Source organism: Eptesicus fuscus, chromosome 21 (assembly GCF_027574615.1).
Source record: "Eptesicus fuscus isolate TK198812 chromosome 21, DD_ASM_mEF_20220401, whole genome shotgun sequence".
Classification (NCBI taxonomy): Eukaryota; Metazoa; Chordata; class Mammalia; order Chiroptera; family Vespertilionidae; genus Eptesicus; species Eptesicus fuscus.
Window position 1 is genome coordinate 41114918 of NC_072493.1, and position 18280 is coordinate 41133197.

At 49.2% G+C, this 18280-nt stretch overlaps 1 protein-coding gene across 1 annotated transcript; it reads right to left on the reverse strand.

Annotated features, from left to right (window-relative positions):
* Positions 1 to 2433: 2433 nt before the first annotated feature.
* Positions 2434 to 3045, reverse strand: PNMA8C (PNMA family member 8C). The gene has a single exon (XM_028129483.2). It carries the CDS (start codon positions 3043 to 3045, stop codon positions 2434 to 2436), a length of 612 nt encoding a protein of 203 aa, XP_027985284.2.
* Between the last annotated feature and the right edge of the window lie 15235 nt (positions 3046 to 18280).

An 18280-nucleotide genomic window follows, 5' to 3' on the forward strand; every position in this document is an offset into this window, starting at 1 on the left:
GCTGTACAATGATTGTGCTTTGAGGGGAGAACAGCATGCAATGAACAAATATGCCTGAGGTTTGTGTGGATGTTATTCAAGCTCAGATTCTGAGGAGACAATGAATACAATATTCTTTTCGTGGGTGGGACCAGGCCGGAAATTTACAAAGAATAATAGGACCCACGGAGAGCTACAGTCTTCTACACCAGGGATGCACTCCGAGAAGTTCAAATACAGGTAAGGGCGTGGCAGGGAAAGCTCTATTCCAAACCATCGCACTGAAGAAAAGGATACTGAGGCTTTCGGTAGAGAGTCGGTTTGGGGGTTTGGGGAACGGACAGGAATCAGTCTTCTGGGCTTTAGGTCATGTCAACGCAAGTGAACTCTAAAAATTCCTTCTGTGTCTTGACACCTGCTGGGAACACAAGGACCTAACAGGAGTTTCTGACCATCTGAAGGGGGTCCCTGGCCTGCACCCCGGCTGCCACGGTGGGGTGGAGCATGAGACCTCCTCCTATTGGCTCTGCTAGGGGGGCAAAGTGGGGTGGCCTCAGAAATAAGAAAGGGCTTGGACGCTGGAACCCACAGGCATGATTGCCCACTGCAGGGATACACTGGGGGTCTCCAGTGTTGCAATGTGTCTTTAATTTTACTTATTTTTTAAACTATTGTTGAACAACTTGATAGGTAAGAGTCTGAGCATGCGCGCAGAAATTACATTTTTGGAAAGAATCAATTCAGACTTTTGCTGATCCCTGAACTAATGAAAGTTTGCAAATTCACAGGTCAGACACCCCTGAACAAGAGTTCTGTCTACCCCCACACATTTAGATTTAACCTGATGGGCTTTCTTTTCCCTTCCTTCGCGTATAAAATTTATGACTCCAAAGGAACAAAAAGGATCCTTCCTTCCTTCCTTCCTTCCTTCCTTCCTTCCTTCCTTCCTTCCTTCATCATCAGGGGACTTGGCAACTGAACTTTACTGTGGTTAATGGATAACTCCTGAAGGTGACCTCTTAATTATTTACCGCCTTTTGGACCATTCCCTGCAAGCCTTGCCCTTTGTTCTTTAGAGTGGAGTGTGCCCCTCCCCCCAGGTCAGAGCTCCTAGGGTTTAATCTGGGGAGACCCCTACCCTGACCTCCGGCGCCAATCAGAGCAGAAGGGCCCCTGGCTGACCATCCCGGCCGGGGACACGCAGCGTGTAGAGATCAGCGATCGCTTTTCAGAGCAGTGCGTTCCTCAGACCCGGCGAGCAGGCAGCTCGCTTCCCACTCCGGACAGTCTGTGCCAGAGGCCCATCCCAAGCCCATCCTTCGAAAAGACAAAAAACGACTCTAGACGTTGCGGTGGCAGGATCTCCAGCCGGCCCGGAGGTGGCGGGGTCCGTGCTTCCTTCCCGCAACACACACCCCGCAGGAGGGGCGGTGCTCCCAGCAGCGGCCTCCCTCCCCAGCCCAGCCCGAGTCCCCATCCCCCCGCCAAGTTCCTCCCGCTGCGCTCTTCCTCGACTCCATTAAAGACCTTCTGTAAAACCTTGGAGTCCCGCACCGGGTTTCTCTCCTTCCGTTTCCCTGCCAACACCGCCAGGCGCGGGGTGGGTGGGGGAGGGCACGCGGTCTCCGTGGCAACGGTCCGACGCGCTGCTCCGCTCCGACTGCGACTGCGCGGCTGGTCCCGCGGAGTCTCCCTGTAGTTAGGCGTGTGTGTGTGTGTGTGTGTGTGTGTGTGTGTGTGTGTGTGTGTGTGTGTGTGTGTGTGTGTGTGTGTGTCAAATCATACCCCCCTACATAGTCAGGTGTTACTCCCCAACCACCAACTATTACCCACTCGGACTCGGATGCGGCCCCCACACTCACATGGTACCCACGCTCACGCATGTGGTCAAGTAACTTAGATGCTACTCACACCCACTCAAATTCCTAACACGAGTGCCGTGGGGCAAGGTCGGGGTCTGTTTGTTCCCTGATGGATCCCCGGGGCCTGGAACAGTGCCTGGTACACCGTGGATGCTCGGGAAGTATTTGCTGAATGCATGAGCCACGTGCCACCGGATATGGCCCGCATCTACTCAGATGTACCCACTCCCCATGACTGCCCAGGGAAGGCAGGGTTTGTTCCTCCCGGATCCCCAGCTCCCAGGACAGTGCCCGGGGCAGAGCCAATGTCTGCAGGTGGAATGAATGCATGTCCCACCCTCGCCCAGGCGTTAGCCACACCCACTCAGATGTAGCCCACGAGGTAACTCCGATGCGCCCGCCCACCCTCACTCACACAGCCAGGTGTCACCAGGCCCGCTCGGATGATGCCATCCTTACTCAGGGACCCCCTCGCCCACATGATCCACACTCACTCGCATCCCCCCAACTTACTCAGGTGGTACCCGCCTTCCCACAGTCGCCACCCACACCCTCTCACTCCCTCACTGCCCCTCGCCAACCCCCCAACCCCTCACAGCTTCTTGTCCGATGCATGGTGCCGTCGGCGGTTTTTCTTCGGCTTCCGCTTGCCCCTCTTGCCTTCTCCGGCCTTGCTGTCCTCCGCCGCGTCCAGAGGCGGCTCCCGGGCCAGCCCCGCCGCGGCCCCCGCCCCCGGCCTCTCCGCGGGCCCCGGCGCCCAGTGCTTCCTGGCCGGCGGCTCTCCGGGGCGCGGCAGCGTCGGGCACAGCTCCTGCCGCAGGACCCGGGCCACATCCTCCACCGTCCGGCCCTCGCTCTGCAGGAAGAGGTTCAGCTTGGTCAGGAACTCGATGTCCTGCTTGCGGGGCAGGTAGACCACCCGCCAGGCGCCGCCCTTGCCCTGGATCTCCCTGGGGATCGCGGCGTGGTTGATGTCGCCCATCAGCCTGATGATGGCCGCCTTGGATCGCTCCTCTTCCAGAAAGGCCTTCCCGGCCACCTCGAACTTGCCCAGCGGTTTCAGGGGAGCCCGGATGATCTCTTCGAATTCCTCGTGGCCGCAGTCCTCGGGGATGCCCAGGATCATCAGGGACCGCGAGCTGTCCACCTCCAGCGCCTGGCAGCCATGCTCCAGCAGCGCCAGGTCCTTCACTCCGAACAGCATCTTGCCCAGCTCTCGGAGGCAGCAGTAAGCCCGCTGGCGCGCCCCCGTGCTGCCTCGGGACTCCGAGGAGGTATCCAGGGTGCCACAGTCCCTTCCCAGGGGCTCCGCGCGAGAGAGGCGCACGGCCTGCCCTGCCCAGGAGGCCCCGGGTCCTGCCCGCAGGGCTGCAGCGCCCAGCTCGCAGGGCTGCAGGGTCCAGCCCTTGGGGATCCCAGGGGCTCGCGCAGAGCGAAGCCCAGGAGGGTGCCTGCCAGCTGGCTCGTGGCTCCCGGGCGAGGCCGCACCAGGGAGGGTCTGAAGGTGCTGCTTCCCCTTGCTTGGCGGGGCCTCCAAAGGTCTCAGCAGACTTGGGGCTGCGGATCTCGCTGGCGGGGGCGGATCTCGCTGGGGCTGCTGCCACCGGGGTGCCGGGGGTGGAGGCCTGGCAGGCAGAGCGGCCGGTTCCGGTTCCGTGCCGCTGGCCCAGAGGCTGCTCTCGGTGCCCCGTGACCAGGCTAAGATGAGGCTGTGGCCGCTGCACCTGCTCCCGCAATGACGTCACCGCCTCCTTCCTCTCAGCGGCCCAGCGGTCTCCATGGCAACCACTAGAGCATCGCCTCTGCCATTGGCCAGGCCCAGCCGCATTGAAATCAGAGTCTGAGGGGGTCATTCAGAGGTGAGGGGTCAGCCACCAGCTTTCAGAAGTACCCTCCCCCTTTACCCTTTGGGGAAATGGCTGATTTCGGGGGAGGGGGGACAGGGAAGATACAAATGACCCTGGAACATCTTCTTGGGTCCGGAAGTAAGGAAATGCTCAAAGAATGATGAGAACAGATGGAAAAACACAGGGTTGGCTTGAGGGGCTCCTGCTGAACAAATCGGGGGCACTCTGGGCACCAACGTTAAAACTGGGGGTAACAGCCCTGGCCAGTGTGGCTCGTCGGTTGGGCATCTTTCCTTGTGCCGAAGGGTTGCCTGCTTGATTCCCGGTCAGGGCACATGCCTGGAGTGTGGGCCTGGGGTCCTGCAGGAGGCAACTGATGGATGTTTCACTCTCATGCGGATGTTTCTCTCCCTTCCTTTCTCCCTAAAAATCAATAAACTATTTTTTTTTCCCTTGGGGTAACAGATCATACCGCTTTCAATAAAACAAGCATCCATTGTCCACGTAGATACAAGCAAAGGGACCAGTGGGAAGTCTGGTGGAGGAATGTGGGTTTTTACGGTGTCGCGTATGAAATTTATGACTCCAAAGGAACAAAGAGGATCTTTCCCTTGGAACCTCCTTTTCTGTGGGACACGCCCCCTGCGGTAACACCCAGCCTGTATTCCGAAGGATGCACCAGGCGGCAATTTACTCTCCAAATGGATTCAGAGGAAAGGTTCTTGGCACCGAACTTGCAACTTTCTTGTTTCAAAAAAATTTAAATAAAAAAGAGACGTCCTGCCTATGTGATCACCTTCCCAGCGTCCATTCCTCCGCTCTCTACGCCAGTAATCAAAGCCATACATTTTGGGGCTGGATTGGCAGATTCCAAACTCCTAGCTCCAGCGGTGAATGGTTTAAATTAATTAACCCACCCCTTTGCCACAGTGATTGGCTCGGAATGGTCACCCAGGTAACCGGGGTCTAAGCCAATCAGTGCCTTCTATCTTCCTAGTCAAGAAGGTGGTTAACATAAAAATCCTGGGGGGGGGGGGGACGGGACACAACATAGGCAGTAAAATCTCGGACATTTCTAGAAGCAATATATATTTTTTGATATATCGCCTCGGGCAAGGGAAACCAAAGAAAAACAACAACAAATGTGACTCCATCAAACTAAAAAGGTTTTGCACAGCAAAGGACACCATCCACAAAATGAAAAGACAGCCCACTGATGGAAGGACATATTCGCCAGTGATACATCTGATAAGGGCCGAATATCCAACATTGATAAAGAGCTTACAGAACAACACCAAAACAAACAAACAATCCAATTGAAAAATGGGCAGAGGTCCTGAATAGAGACTTCTCCACAGAGGACCTAGAGATGGCCAATAGACATAGGAAAAGATACTCAATGTTACTAATCATCAGAGAAATGCAAATTAAAGCCACAGTGAGATGCAAATTAAAACCACATCACAGGTGTCAGAATGACTACCATCAATCAATCCACAAACAAGCGCTGGTGAGAATACGAAGAAAAGGGAACCCTCGTGCACTGTTGGCGGGAATTCAGACTGGTGCAGCCACTGTGGAAAGCACTATGGAGGTTCCTCAAAAAATTAAAAATAGCCCTAACCGGTTTGGCTCAGTGGATAGAGCGTTGGCCTGTGGACTGAAGGGTCCCAGGTTCGATTCCGGTCAAGGGCATGTACCGTAGTTGCGGGCACATCCCCAGTGGGGGGTGTGCAGGAGGCAGCTGATCGATGTTTCTCTCTCATCGATGTTTCTATTTTTTTATATATATATTTTATTGATTTTTTACAGAGAGGAAGGGAGAGGGATAGAGAGCTAGAAACATCAATGAGAGAGAAACATCAACCAGCTGCCTCCTGCACACCCCCTACCGGGGATGTGCCCGCAACCAATGTACATGCCCTTGACCGGAATCGAACCTGGGACCTTTCAGTCTGCAGACCGATGCTCTATCCACTGAGCCAAACCGGTTTCGGCTCATCGATGTTTCTAACTCTCTATTCCTCTCTGTAAAAAAAATTAATAAACTATATTTAAAGAAAAAAATTAAAAATAGGACTCCCATATGATCCATCAATTCCACTTTGGGGTATTTCTCTAAAGGAAATAAAACACTTAATTCAAGAAGATATATGTACCCCAATGTTCATGGCAGCATTATTTACAACAGCCAAGACCTGGCTGAATGATAAAGAAGATGTGGTGTGCCTATCCAATGGAATATTATTCAGCCATAAAAAAGGAGACTCTGCCATTTGAAATAGCATGAATGGATATTGAGGGCATTATACTAAGTGAAATAAGACAGACAGAGGAAGACAAATACCATATGATCTCACTTGTATCTGTAATCCTAAGAAAACAACAACAATAGCCCTAACCGGTTTGGCTCGGTGGATAGAGCGTCGGCCTGCGGACTGAAGGGTCCCAGGTTCAATTCCGGTCAAGGGCATGTACCTTGGTTGCGGGCACATCCCCAGTAGGGGGCGTGCAAGAGGCAGCTGATGGATATTTCTCTCTCATCGATGTTTCTAACTCTCTATCTCTCTCCCTTCCTCTCTAAAAAAAAAAAAATCAATAAAATATATATTTTTAAAAACACACCAACAACAATAACAAAAAACTCATAGATACAGAGGACAGAGTGGTGTTTGCCAGGGGCGGGGTGGGGGGGGTGGTGGGCAGAATGGGGAAGGTGGTAAAGGCACAAACTCGCAGGTATGCATACGGTGACGAAGTCCTGGGGATGCACAGCACGGTGACTGTAGTTAGCACGGCCACACCGCGTCTTTGAAGGCTGCTAAGAGAGTAACTCTCAAAAAGTGTTCATCACAAGGAAAGCATTCTGTAGCTCCGTGTGGTGATGAATGTTTTAAAAGCTGCCATGGGTTTCTGCACCCCGGGGGCTCCACTGCACACCCTGGGCTTGTGCACAGTCCATACTGAGGAGCAGAGGACAGAGGGCTCATTCATGTGACCCAGCAGGATGGACTGAGACGCTCCTTGTCCCAGGCCCCGGGACGTGCTGGGCATAGCTGAGTGAGTGAACAGGCTCTGCTTGTAGGAGCTCGGTCCCGTGGCCGTGACAGGCGCGGCCGGCCTGTTTACAGTCAGGGAGAGAAGCCCCGTCATTATCTCGAAGATGTGTTCTGATCCTTTTTTTTTTTTTTTAATATATTTTATTGATTTTTTACAGAGAGGAAGGGAGAGGGATAGAGAGCTAGAAACATCGATCAGCTGCCTCCTGCACGCCCCCTACTGGGGATGTGCCCGCAACCAAGGTACATGCCCTTGACCAGTATGGAACCTGGGACCTTTCAGTCCGCAGGCCTACGCTCTATCCATTGAGCCAAACCGGTTTTGGCTGTGTTCTGATCCTTGGTATGGGGTGTAGACTGCAGAATGTGCTAACTGGGACACGTTTTGCTAACGTTTAAAGAGAGAACTGCAAAAGGGGCTTTGGGGGCCCTGAGCGACTCATCCCACCTGGCCTCACCAGGGAGGGCTTCCTGCAGGAGGCGTCACGGGGAGGGATCTTGAAGGCCGCCTACAATAAGCACAACAGTAACATTTGTTGTTGTTGTTCATCCTCACCTGAGGATGTGTTTTCCATTGCTTTTCAGAGAGAGTGGAAGGGAGGGAGTGGGGGGAGAGAGAGAAACAGTGATGTGAGAGACGAATCGACTGGTGGCCTCCGGCGTGTGGCCTGACTGGGGGCGGGGAGCGACCTGCAACCCAGGTACATACCCTTTACGGGGAATCAGACCGGAAACCTTTCCGTGAGCAGGCTGACTCTCTAACCACTGAGCACACCGGCCAGGGCAGTATTCTTTTTTAAAGCAGGTATTGCTATCACTCACATAGGGCATGCTATATGCCAGACAATATTTTAAGCCCTATCTCTGCACTGTCATTGAATTCTTATTCACAGTCCGGGCGTTAGATATTATTTTATCGATTCGGTTGCTCCTTTATTCAACAAACATTTATTGACCATCTCTTGGGTTTTACAGTCAGGAAAACTGAGGACCAGAGAGGTTAAATCACTAACCTAAGGCCACACAGCTAGTGAGTTTTTTAACTTTTTATTTCATTTTTCTGTGATTTTTCTGTTCATATCTTTCACTCATTTTTTTATTTTATTTTATTTTATTATTTTATTTTTTTAATATATTTTATTGATTTTTTACAGAGAGGAAGGGAGAGGGATAGAGAGCCAGAAACATCGATGAGAGAGAAACATCGATTAGCTGCCTCTTGCACACCCCCTACTAGGGATGTGCCCGCAACCAAGGTACATGCCCTTGACCGGAATCGAACCCGGGACCTTTCAGTCCGCAGGCTGATGCTCTATCTACTGAGCCAAACCGGTTTTGGCTCACTCATTTTTTTAAATTGGGAGTATTGGCCCTGGCCAGTCTGGCTCGGTTGGTTGGAGCAGCGTCCCATACACTGAAAGGTCTCAGGTTTGATCCCAGATGGAGGCACAGGCCTGGGTTTCAGGCTCGAGCCTCAGCAGGGGGTGTGCAGGGCATCCATGGTGATGCTTGTCTCTCGTCAATGTTTCTATCTCTTTCTCTCTCTTCCTTCCTCTCTCTAAAAATCAATTTAAAATATTTTAAAAAATAATAAGCCCTAGCAGGTTTGACTCAGTGGATAGAGCGTCGGCCTGTGGACTGAGGGTCTCGGGTTTGATTCCGGTCAAGGGCACGTGCCCAGGTTGTGAGCTCGATCCCCAGTAGGGAGTGTGCAGGAGGCGGCCAATCAATTATTCTCTCTCATCATTGATGTTTGTATCTCTCTCTCCCTCTCTCTTCCTCTCTGAAACCAATAAAAATATATTTAAATAATAATAATAAAATAAAAACATATCCTGGAGTGAGGATTTATAAAAATGTGGGGTATTGTTTGTTTTTTGCCAAGAAGCAAGAAAGCTTTACAACTGAAAGAAACATGCCCTGAATACGTCACTTGTTAGTTGGATTGTAGGTACGGGGGCTACAGAAAGAACGTGACAGACCGAATTTGCCGCCCCTCTGGGAGCTCACATGCTATTGGGCAGACTGAGAAGATACAAATGAATAAGAAAGATAGATAGCCCGTCCCAGGTCACTCAGTGGTTGAACATTGACCTATGAACCAGGAGGTCAGGGTTTGATGCTCAGTCAGGGAGCATGCCTAGGTTTCGGGCTTGATCCCCAGTGGGGGGCATGCAGGAGGCAGCCGATGGATGATTCTCATTCATCATTGATGTTTCTCTCTCTCTCCCTCTCCCTCTCCCTTCCTCTCTGAAATCAATAAAAAATATTTTTTTAAAAAGAAAGATAGCCGAAACCGGTTTGGCTCGGTGGATAGAGCGTCGGCCTGCGGATTCAAGGGTCCCAGGTTCGATTCCGGTCAAGGGCACGTACCTTGGTTGCGGGCACATCCCCAGTGGAGGGTGTGCAAGAGGCAGCTGATCGATGTTTCTCTCTCATCGATGTTTCTAACTCTCTATCCCTCTCTCTTCCTCTCTGTAAAAAATCAATAAAATATATTTTTTTAAAAAAGAAAGATATATATTATTATCATAAAGCAGGAAAGGAGGATAAAGAGAAGAAGTGTGCCTGGGGGCAAAGGGTGTTGTAATTTTTTGGAACGTGCCGAGAGAGGACTCTCTGGAGGTGACATTTGAGTGAAGACTTGAAGGAGAGGAGGGAGCGACCACGGGAATATTCAAAACAGCTTCTCAAGAAGGAAGAACGGCCAGTGCAAAGGCCCTGAGGCTGCAGCCGCCTGGTGTGTCTGAGGAACAGCAAAGGCGCTAGTGTGACTGGGCAGAGGGGACAGGGGAGAGGAAGGAAGGAAGTTGGAGGAAGAGCGGGTGGGACAGGGGAGGTCACTGCTAGGTTTGAAGCACCTTGTAGCCCCTGGCGGGGACGTGGGACTGCTTTGGGTGAGCCGGGACCACAGGGTGGGGAGGTTTAATGAGGTACCTGAAGGCCAGCCTTTATAGGAGTTTGCCTGTCAGATAGCAGTGCTGGAGAACACGGATTCCTGAGTATATGTATTTGTGGACCCTGAGCAACTAACCCTGTCCTGATATATGTTTATATGTAGGTTCCAAGCTCTGCCCCAAGTCCTGTGCTAACACTGGGAGCACATCCAAGAGGCCAGCAGACAGCAATACAAATAAAAGCAGTGCCAGGGGCTCTGGGAGTGGGTAAGGGGGGCCTAGACCACGCTGGGCAGTCTGTCCTGTTGGAGGCTGCGTCTCAGGGATCTAGGACAAGATCCTGCTTATAGCGCAGGCCCAGAAACACCGTTTGGCTGGATATGCACCTGAATTCCCTCCCTCCCCATTTTCACAGCCCCCACTTCATTCAGGGTCCCAGGATCTTTAACTACTACCTCGTTGAATCCTCACAACAAGCCTTCAGGAAGGTTCTAGTATTATCCCCATTTTGCAGATGAGGAAACTGAGGCACATAGGAACAATTAACTTACTCAAGGCCCATAGCTAATAAGAGCCAACCCAAAACTCAAGCCCAGGCAGCCAGATCCAGAGCCTCCACACGGAGCCGCTCTGGCTAATGGTCCTCCTGAAAGGTTGTATCACATGCTGTCCCCTGCTCCCTCCCACTCAACAGCACGGCAATCTTAATTGTTCTTCTCTCTGCAATCCTCCAGGCTAAAATTGCGTCTTGGAATTTGCATTTTTTTAAGCACAAGAAGCATGCTTCCAGTGGTTACTAAACATTTTGGTGTGTGTGTGTTGTTGTTGTTTTTGTTTGTTTGTTTGTTTGTTTGTTTGTTTGTTTTGGGGGGTGAATTTTCTATTTGTATATTTTACACACATATATATTTTTTAAATTAGGGGTTTAGCCCTAGCTGGTTTGGTTCAGTGGATAGAGCGTCGGCCTGTGGACTGAAGGGTCCCAGGTTCAATTCTGGCCAAGGGCATATGCCTGGGTTGCAGGCTCAATCCCCGTTAGGGGGCATGCAGGAGGCAGCCGAGCAAGGATAATTCGGTCAATTCTCCCACAGCCCAATCATGCCTTTTGGTGTTTCTTTTGGAAATTATAATAGTCCTTGAGCATGGTAAGAAAGTGTGTTTAGTACACTGCTCACGTGAAAAATATGAATACTTAGTATATAATAGGAGAGAGAGACAGAGAGAGACAGAGACACAGAGAGAGAGATCTCAAGGCCGGCAGCTCAGGGTTGCTTGTGGTCGCACAGTCATGAGGGACTCGGGCTCCCTGGAACCCACTGCTCTGCGGTTTTCTGTCGGCGCTTTCCACCTCATGGTCCAAGATGGCTGCGGAGCTCCAGCCATCACATCTGAACTCCAATCATGATGAAAGAGGAAGGGACAAAGAAAGTCACTTCCTTCCCTTCCACAATCCTGTCCAGAATTGGACATTAATGAATGAGATTCCCACACAGCAGCAGGGACGGAGATCAGAGACAAGACGCCAAGGGGAAGGGGTAGGGAACAAGGAGATTTGTGGCAGAACACAAGGTCTATTTCAGAAATCTGTGGACGTTTGGCCTCAGCTTTTGGGTTCAGTGATTAGAGAGCCAGGTAGCCATCTCTGCCTCCCTGAACCAGTGGCATTAGAGATGCTGTGGTTGCCTAGGTAACCATCTGCCTAATCCCCTCAGTGGTGGGGACCAGGCAGGTCATTTCCATCTCCCACACACATGTCCAATTTATAATTGTATTCTTGCTGTAACTAGGAGCAAAAATCTCCTTAGTTCTTTATATGTTGAAATGTTTTTCAGTTGACATAGAGAAGAATAATTTATATTTCAAGAGTAAAATGCTGAAGTAATAAAAGATTATTGTGAGAATGGCTGATTGATGTAGATACAAATATTAGATAATTAATATTAAGAAGGACATTATACACTTTTGAGCCAAAAAAGCTGAAATTAATACTTTTAAATAATAAAAGAACAAATAATAGAGATTAGATTTTATTGTGATTTATTATTATTCTAATCTCTTAGACTCGAGTGTGCTGACATTTATAACATCACATAGAATAACAATTAAGAACTGTATTTTTTTAAAAAAGAACGGTATTTAATATTTAGTCATTTCACTGCATTTAAGCCACGAGCTATTCAAGACAAATAATTAGAGCCCTGGCTGGTTTGGCTCAGTGGACAGATCATTGGACCTCGGACTGAAGGGTCTCAGGTTCGATTCCGGTCAAGGGCACATATTGCAGGCTCAATTCCTGGCCCGGGTCGTGGCACGTATGGGAGGCAACCAATCGATGTTTCTCTCTCACCTTGATGTTTCTCTCGGTGTGTCTCTCTCTCCCTTCCACTCTCTCTAAAAAAAACTCAATGGAAAAATAACCCAAGGTGAGGAGTAACAAAAAAGGAAGGAAAGAAGGAAGAAAGAAGGAAGGGAGGGAAGGAGGGAGGGAGGGAGGGAGGAAGGAAGGAAGGAAGGAAGGAAGGAAGGAAGGAAGGAAGGAAGGGAGATGATTAGAAATTAAAAGCAGAATGTCAAGTTTGCTACTTCAAAATTTGGGGAAAATACTCTAAGATCAACCATAACATCCATGATAAATCATCTTTGATCCGGATTACGAAGAATAAAAGAGAAATAGAGAGAATTTTGTTTTGAATTTTGGACATCAACGAAGAGAATTCAGTCATGAGCCCCCTTTGGTGACCTATTTTCATCACTGATCCCTTTTGCTTCTGTTTTATGTGGGCACTTGATCTATGTGTTTCGTTTATAGCCAACACTCCATCTATTACCAACTTGTAAGGCACTCACTGATGGTGCCCTGGTATAGCTTCCGAGGTTAAGTCTTAAGGGACCTGCTGCTTCTGCTCCTGTCACACACACATCTATTCATACACACACACATATACACAATCATATGCACACATGTACAAAACACATACATGCATGTACATTATGCATGCATATACATGTATGTATATACATGTGTACCTGACTGCCCATGTATAAACATAAATGAACACATATGCATATATACACACACATAAATGCACACATAGACATGCACATATCTACACTAATAAAAGAGTAAGATGCAAATTGGCCGTACCTTTGTGACGCCCACCAGCCAATCAGGAGTGAGTATGCAAATTCACCCAACAAAGATGGTGGGTTAATTTACATACGCAGGCGCTGAGCGGCGGGGGGGCTGGGTGGGATGCTTGCATCATCCCCATGGGCCTCTGGGCAGCATGGGAAGGGGGAAAGGCAGCTCCAGCCGGAGCAAAGGCGGTGCCGGCAGCCAGGGGAAGGAAGGCCCATTCTTGCACAAATCTTTGTGCATCGGGCCTCTAGTGCACATATAGAGAGCTATGTGCTGATATATACAGCAGCATTTTTTCTCTTTTGGAAGCGAAAATGAGAAGCTGTCCTGGTCGCTGGCTGTGGAGGCAGGTAGAGGAGAAGGGGGTGGGGTGGCATTTTCTATTTTCAATTCTGCCCCGTTTGAATGTCTAACACTGTGCGGACCTTCTTTTAAAATGTCCTCAGGGGCTATTTTGGCCGTGGGATTATGGGTCGTTCCTCGTTTTCTTCTTTATACGGAGCCTTATTAAATAAAACCAACCACCACAACCTAAAAATAAAACGCGTTAGAAGCCAAGACCACAGAGCTGGCTGCAGCCACAATGATCCCTCTTTCCTCTCCCCTTGTCCTGCAGGCCTGATTGCTCTTGTCCATCTGCCCCTGCCTAAGGCGTGTGACACAGCCCATCTGAATAGCCGGCCCAGGCGCATCCCTGTATGGGAGACTGGCCAACCCGGCAGCTGCCGCTGCTCACATTCTTGGGGCTCTGAGAAATGACAGAGCATCTGTCAAGGCTTAACCCGGCCTTGGTGACACGCAGCTTCATAACAACAAACGGCTGTGTAACGGGTTTGAGCACCAGGGTTTGCTATTCTAGATTGTTCCACGCTGGCCAATTCTGGGTATTTCCCTGGTGGTGAGACTTGACAAGAGGGTCACATTTCCATTCAGATATTTTTTAACTTCCCCCACTGCCCCACTCTGAATTTTTCTGGACCTGTAAAACCAAATTAGAACAGGCAGCTGTTTTGAAAACTATAACCAAGTCACACATACCAGGGCATTACTGAAAATAAAGTGAGCCCTGGCCGGTGTGCTCAGTGGTTAGAGTGTGGGCCTGAGTACTGAAGGGTCTCGGGTTCAATTCCTGGTCAAGGGCACACACCTAGGTGGCAGGTTCAATCCCGTCCCTGGTCGGGGAACATGCAGGAGGAAATGTGGCTTTTTACATCTCTCTCTTTCCCTCTCTCTCTCTCTCTCTCTCTCTCTCTCTCTCTCTCTTTCTTCCCTCCCTTCCACTCTCTCTAAAAATCAATGGATTAACAACAACAAAAAAGAGACCAATCCATTTAATGAAACATTAAAATATTTAAGAAAAATACAATAAGTAAAAGGTTTGGGAAATAGAGACAAAATAGGAATATATCAGTGGAATGATTTCAAATATATGCATTCACAGTTTGGCAGTTTTTAAACTTTTTAAATGTTCTTTGGTCACATACAAGCTTTAAAATTCAAATGACTCAAACTGCCCCTCATAGCTTCTGAGTTTTCTCTGCTCAGAAAAACATTTCCGCCATGTTTCACTCACCCAAAACCTTTTGCACTTGATGGCTGCATGGTTTGCATTTCCATTGTTGGCCCATCTGGAATTTATTTCCGTGAAAGGCGCATAGGCGTCCAGCTCTCATCCCCTCACTGTCCAGGGAAAGGTTTGACCACTTGTCCCGCTGACTCACAGCACTGCCTTCATCAAAACCGAAAATCTTGTGGTAGTCAGGGAGACCAAACTGCTAGGCGTATACAGGGTAGGGCAAAAGTAGGTTTATAGTTGTTCATATGGAAAATAATACAATAATTAATAAATAATAATAAACTTCGGTACTGTAACTGTAAACCTACCTTTGCCCCACCGTGCATACATTTATAATGCATTTTACGGTCTAATAGGACTTACTCTTGCCCCCTCCACACGTTACACTTCTTTTCAGTTTCTTGATTACTCTTCATGGTAAAAAATTTTTCAACAGCTTCTCTCATACTCAAAAGTTAATCTCCAAGCCCTGGCCAGTTTGGCTCAGTGGATAGAGCGTCGGCCTGCGAACTGAAAGTTCCCGGGTTCGATTCTGGTCAAGGGCACATGCCTGGGTTGTGGCTTGATCCTCAGTAGGGGGCATGTAGGAGACAGCCAATCAATGATTCTCTCTCATCATTGATGTTTCTATCTTTCTCTTCCTCTCCCTTCCTCTCTGAAATCAATAAAAAAATATTTTTTAAAAATTTTCCAAGTTGTTCCACATCAGTGATAGACATTTGAACCTTTAAATATTTTTTTACTGATGAGAAAGAGAGAGGGGGGGCGGGGCGGGGAGAAACATCCATCGGTGCCTCCTGTGACCACCATTTGGGGATTGAGTCTGAAACCCGGGCATGTGCCCTGATGGGGAATCGAACCAGCGACCTCCCGGTACATGGGATGACACTCAACCACTGAGCCACACCAGCCAGGGTTGAACCGTTCTTTTTCATGCCTGCAGTGTGTCCACAGTGGGTACCACAGCTGTCCCACCGTTCATTTAACCAGTCCCATACGGATGGACCTGGGGTTACTTCATTTTTCACTCTTACAAACACTCACCCATAATCTCTCCGGAACGTCCGCATGGCATATGTTTGAGAGGAGTACATCATTAGAGGAAACTGTTAGGAGCAGGTTCCCTGGACCCAACACAAAAGTCATTTTGAAACCTTGACAGCTGTTGCCAAACTGCCCTGGGGCCAGTTCACACTCGCAGCAAGAGTGAGCGGGTGGTTTCGTGTGGGCTCATCAGCACTGGGCGTAACAACCTTTTTTGCTGAGTAGATAGGTAGAAAATGGCATCCTGTGGCTGGTTTTATTTATTTTTATTTTAAAATATATATATATATATTTTATTTTTTTTACAGAGAGGAAATGAGAGGGGATAGAGAGTCAGAAACATCGATGAGAGAGAAACATCGATCAGCTGCCTCCTGCACACCCCCTTCTGGGGATGTGCCCGCAACCAAGGTACATGCCCCTGACCGGAATCGAACCTGGGACCCTTCAGTCCTCAGGCCGACCCTCTATCCACTGAGCCACACCGGTCAGGGCTGTGGGAGGAAATTCTCGCTCAGGGGTCTTGGTCTTGAACATTCTGTAAGTGCTCACATCTCGTACCCAGTGTGAGCGCCAGAGGAGGAACACTCAGAACTCGCCTCCAGCACGATAAGGAACTCCATCAGCTGCATTGTTGACTTGAGCTAGCGTTAGCTGTTGATGCAGAACCTTCCCTGGAAGCCGAGCCCCGGGCGGGGTTTTACTTGAGTGAGACCAGACGTGACCACTCTGCCGGCCTCTCGGCCTCTCTCGCTTCCCCGGTTATGCCAGAATAGATGACCCCCGGCTGGAATTTTAAAAACCGGCTCTTGGGAAGCTGAAAAGTCTCCTAACCAAGAACAGGGGGATGAAAGAATTCGCATGTGCAGACAGGGAAAGCTTTCTCCCACGGTCTGCTGCGCTCACTCGCCTGGCGGCGGAGGGACGTGGCTTCCACATCGAACACATCTGACGTGGTGACTTTTTCAATGCAGGGAAAGTATTAAAAAACCCTCACCTAGCTCCCCTCAAAAACGGCCCAGGATTCAGCTGGCAGGCTTTTTTAAAAATTGAGTTTAAATTCACATCACATTAACTTAAGTGTCCAACTCAGTGACATTTCGTCCATTCATGATGTTGTGCAATGACCACCTCTAGTTCCAGAACATTTCATCCCCCTCCCCACCCCTGCCCTGCCAAGGAAACCCGTACCCATTAGCAGTCACTCCGTATTTCCCCTCCCCCACCCAACCCCTGGCAACCACTAATCTACTTCCTGTCTCTACGGATTTGCCACTCCAGTGTCCATTAGCTGGCACTCCTCTGAGCCCAGTGTCCCTGTTTCTCATGCATTCCCCCCCCCACCCCCACCCCCGACAACTTCTATGCTCCCTTCACAAAACCCCAACCTTGACCCCAAAGGATCTGTGCCTTTCGTGTGCATTATCCCATCTGGAGCTCTCCCACCGACAGTGTATAGAATTCTCGGGAGAAATTAAGATACAGATACATCCCCCAAGGGCCCATTTAACGAAGACCCTAGGGACTCTGATGAAGTGGCCACCCAGGTTCAGGAGTCCCTAGCAGGGGCAGGAGTAAGGAGTAAACGAAGTTTTTAGCTGAAGACCTCAGCTTCTGACTGAGGGGAGGCAAGGACTTCCATCATCCAGCTGCTTTTAAAAATAAACTCAGCCCAGCCGGTGTGGCTCAGTGGTTGATCATCAACCCAGGAACCAGATCATGGTTAGATTCCTGGTCAGGGCACATGCCCAGGTTGCAGGCTCGATCCCCAGTAGAGGGTGTGCAGGAGGCAGCTGATCAATGCTTCTCTCTCAGAAATCAATAAAAAAACATTTTTAAAAAGATAAATTTTAAAAAACAAACTCACATTTTCAGATAATTCACATTGCCAGTTACCTGGTCTAGAAATTTCTAGAAACCCCAAGATCTGCTGGAGATCCTTTCTCATTGGTGGAAGGACATACAGCAAAGAGGAGAGACATGTCAATGGCTTCCTTATGGGAAACTGAAGCTCGAAGGCAGGTCTGACAATAGCGCAACAGGACGTGCGCACTGTTCAGCAGTTTCTCAAATTAAATAGCCCATGCCGCCTCCTCCTACAAAAGACTCAATACTTGATTTGCTAAACTTTATTCATAACATTTACAGACAATTCCTAATCCTGGTGTCTCCATGTTAACACGACGAAGCCCCGAAGGACCTGACTTTGAAATCAGCTGCAGGAGAGCTGCAGGCTTTGTCAGCGGGCGAGTCCTCCCTGCTCCGGTGTTCTGCACAGAGGAGCAGCTGCGGCTGAAACCGCTTTCTTTTTTTCTGCATCTTCATCCAGGAATTTGCAAGGAATTGTCACAAGACGTTTGTTTTCCAAGCTGAATTATGACATCTAACAACTGTTCACATTCTTTACCACAAGAACTGAAGTCAGAAGAGAGACTGAAAACTCTCTGACAGAATATTATTACTGTGGACCACGTTAAAGCACCAACTTGCTATCACACAACTGAGAACCGCGGCGTGGCAAAGCACGTGAATTACAAAGCGCTATTACAGGCATGCACGGGACTGAACTCCCACTGCAGTGACATTTACAAGGTGGCATCAGTCACATGTACAGGAAATGCATTTATATGCAAATAAGTGGCAGAAACAATGAACTTGAGACCTGTACAAAAACAAGCTATGAACTCAAGGTAATATTTTGATAAGTCTCCAATGTGATGGGTTTGGCTGATACACACTCGAGTACCCATTTCTCAGTGGGTTTTTTCAATGAAAAAATAGGTTCGGATTACATCTTTGAGCACACCTTGGGCCTCCTCAGGATAGTTTAGAAACCAATGATAGGTAGCCGCCCCCCTCACCCCACCGGACCCCCAC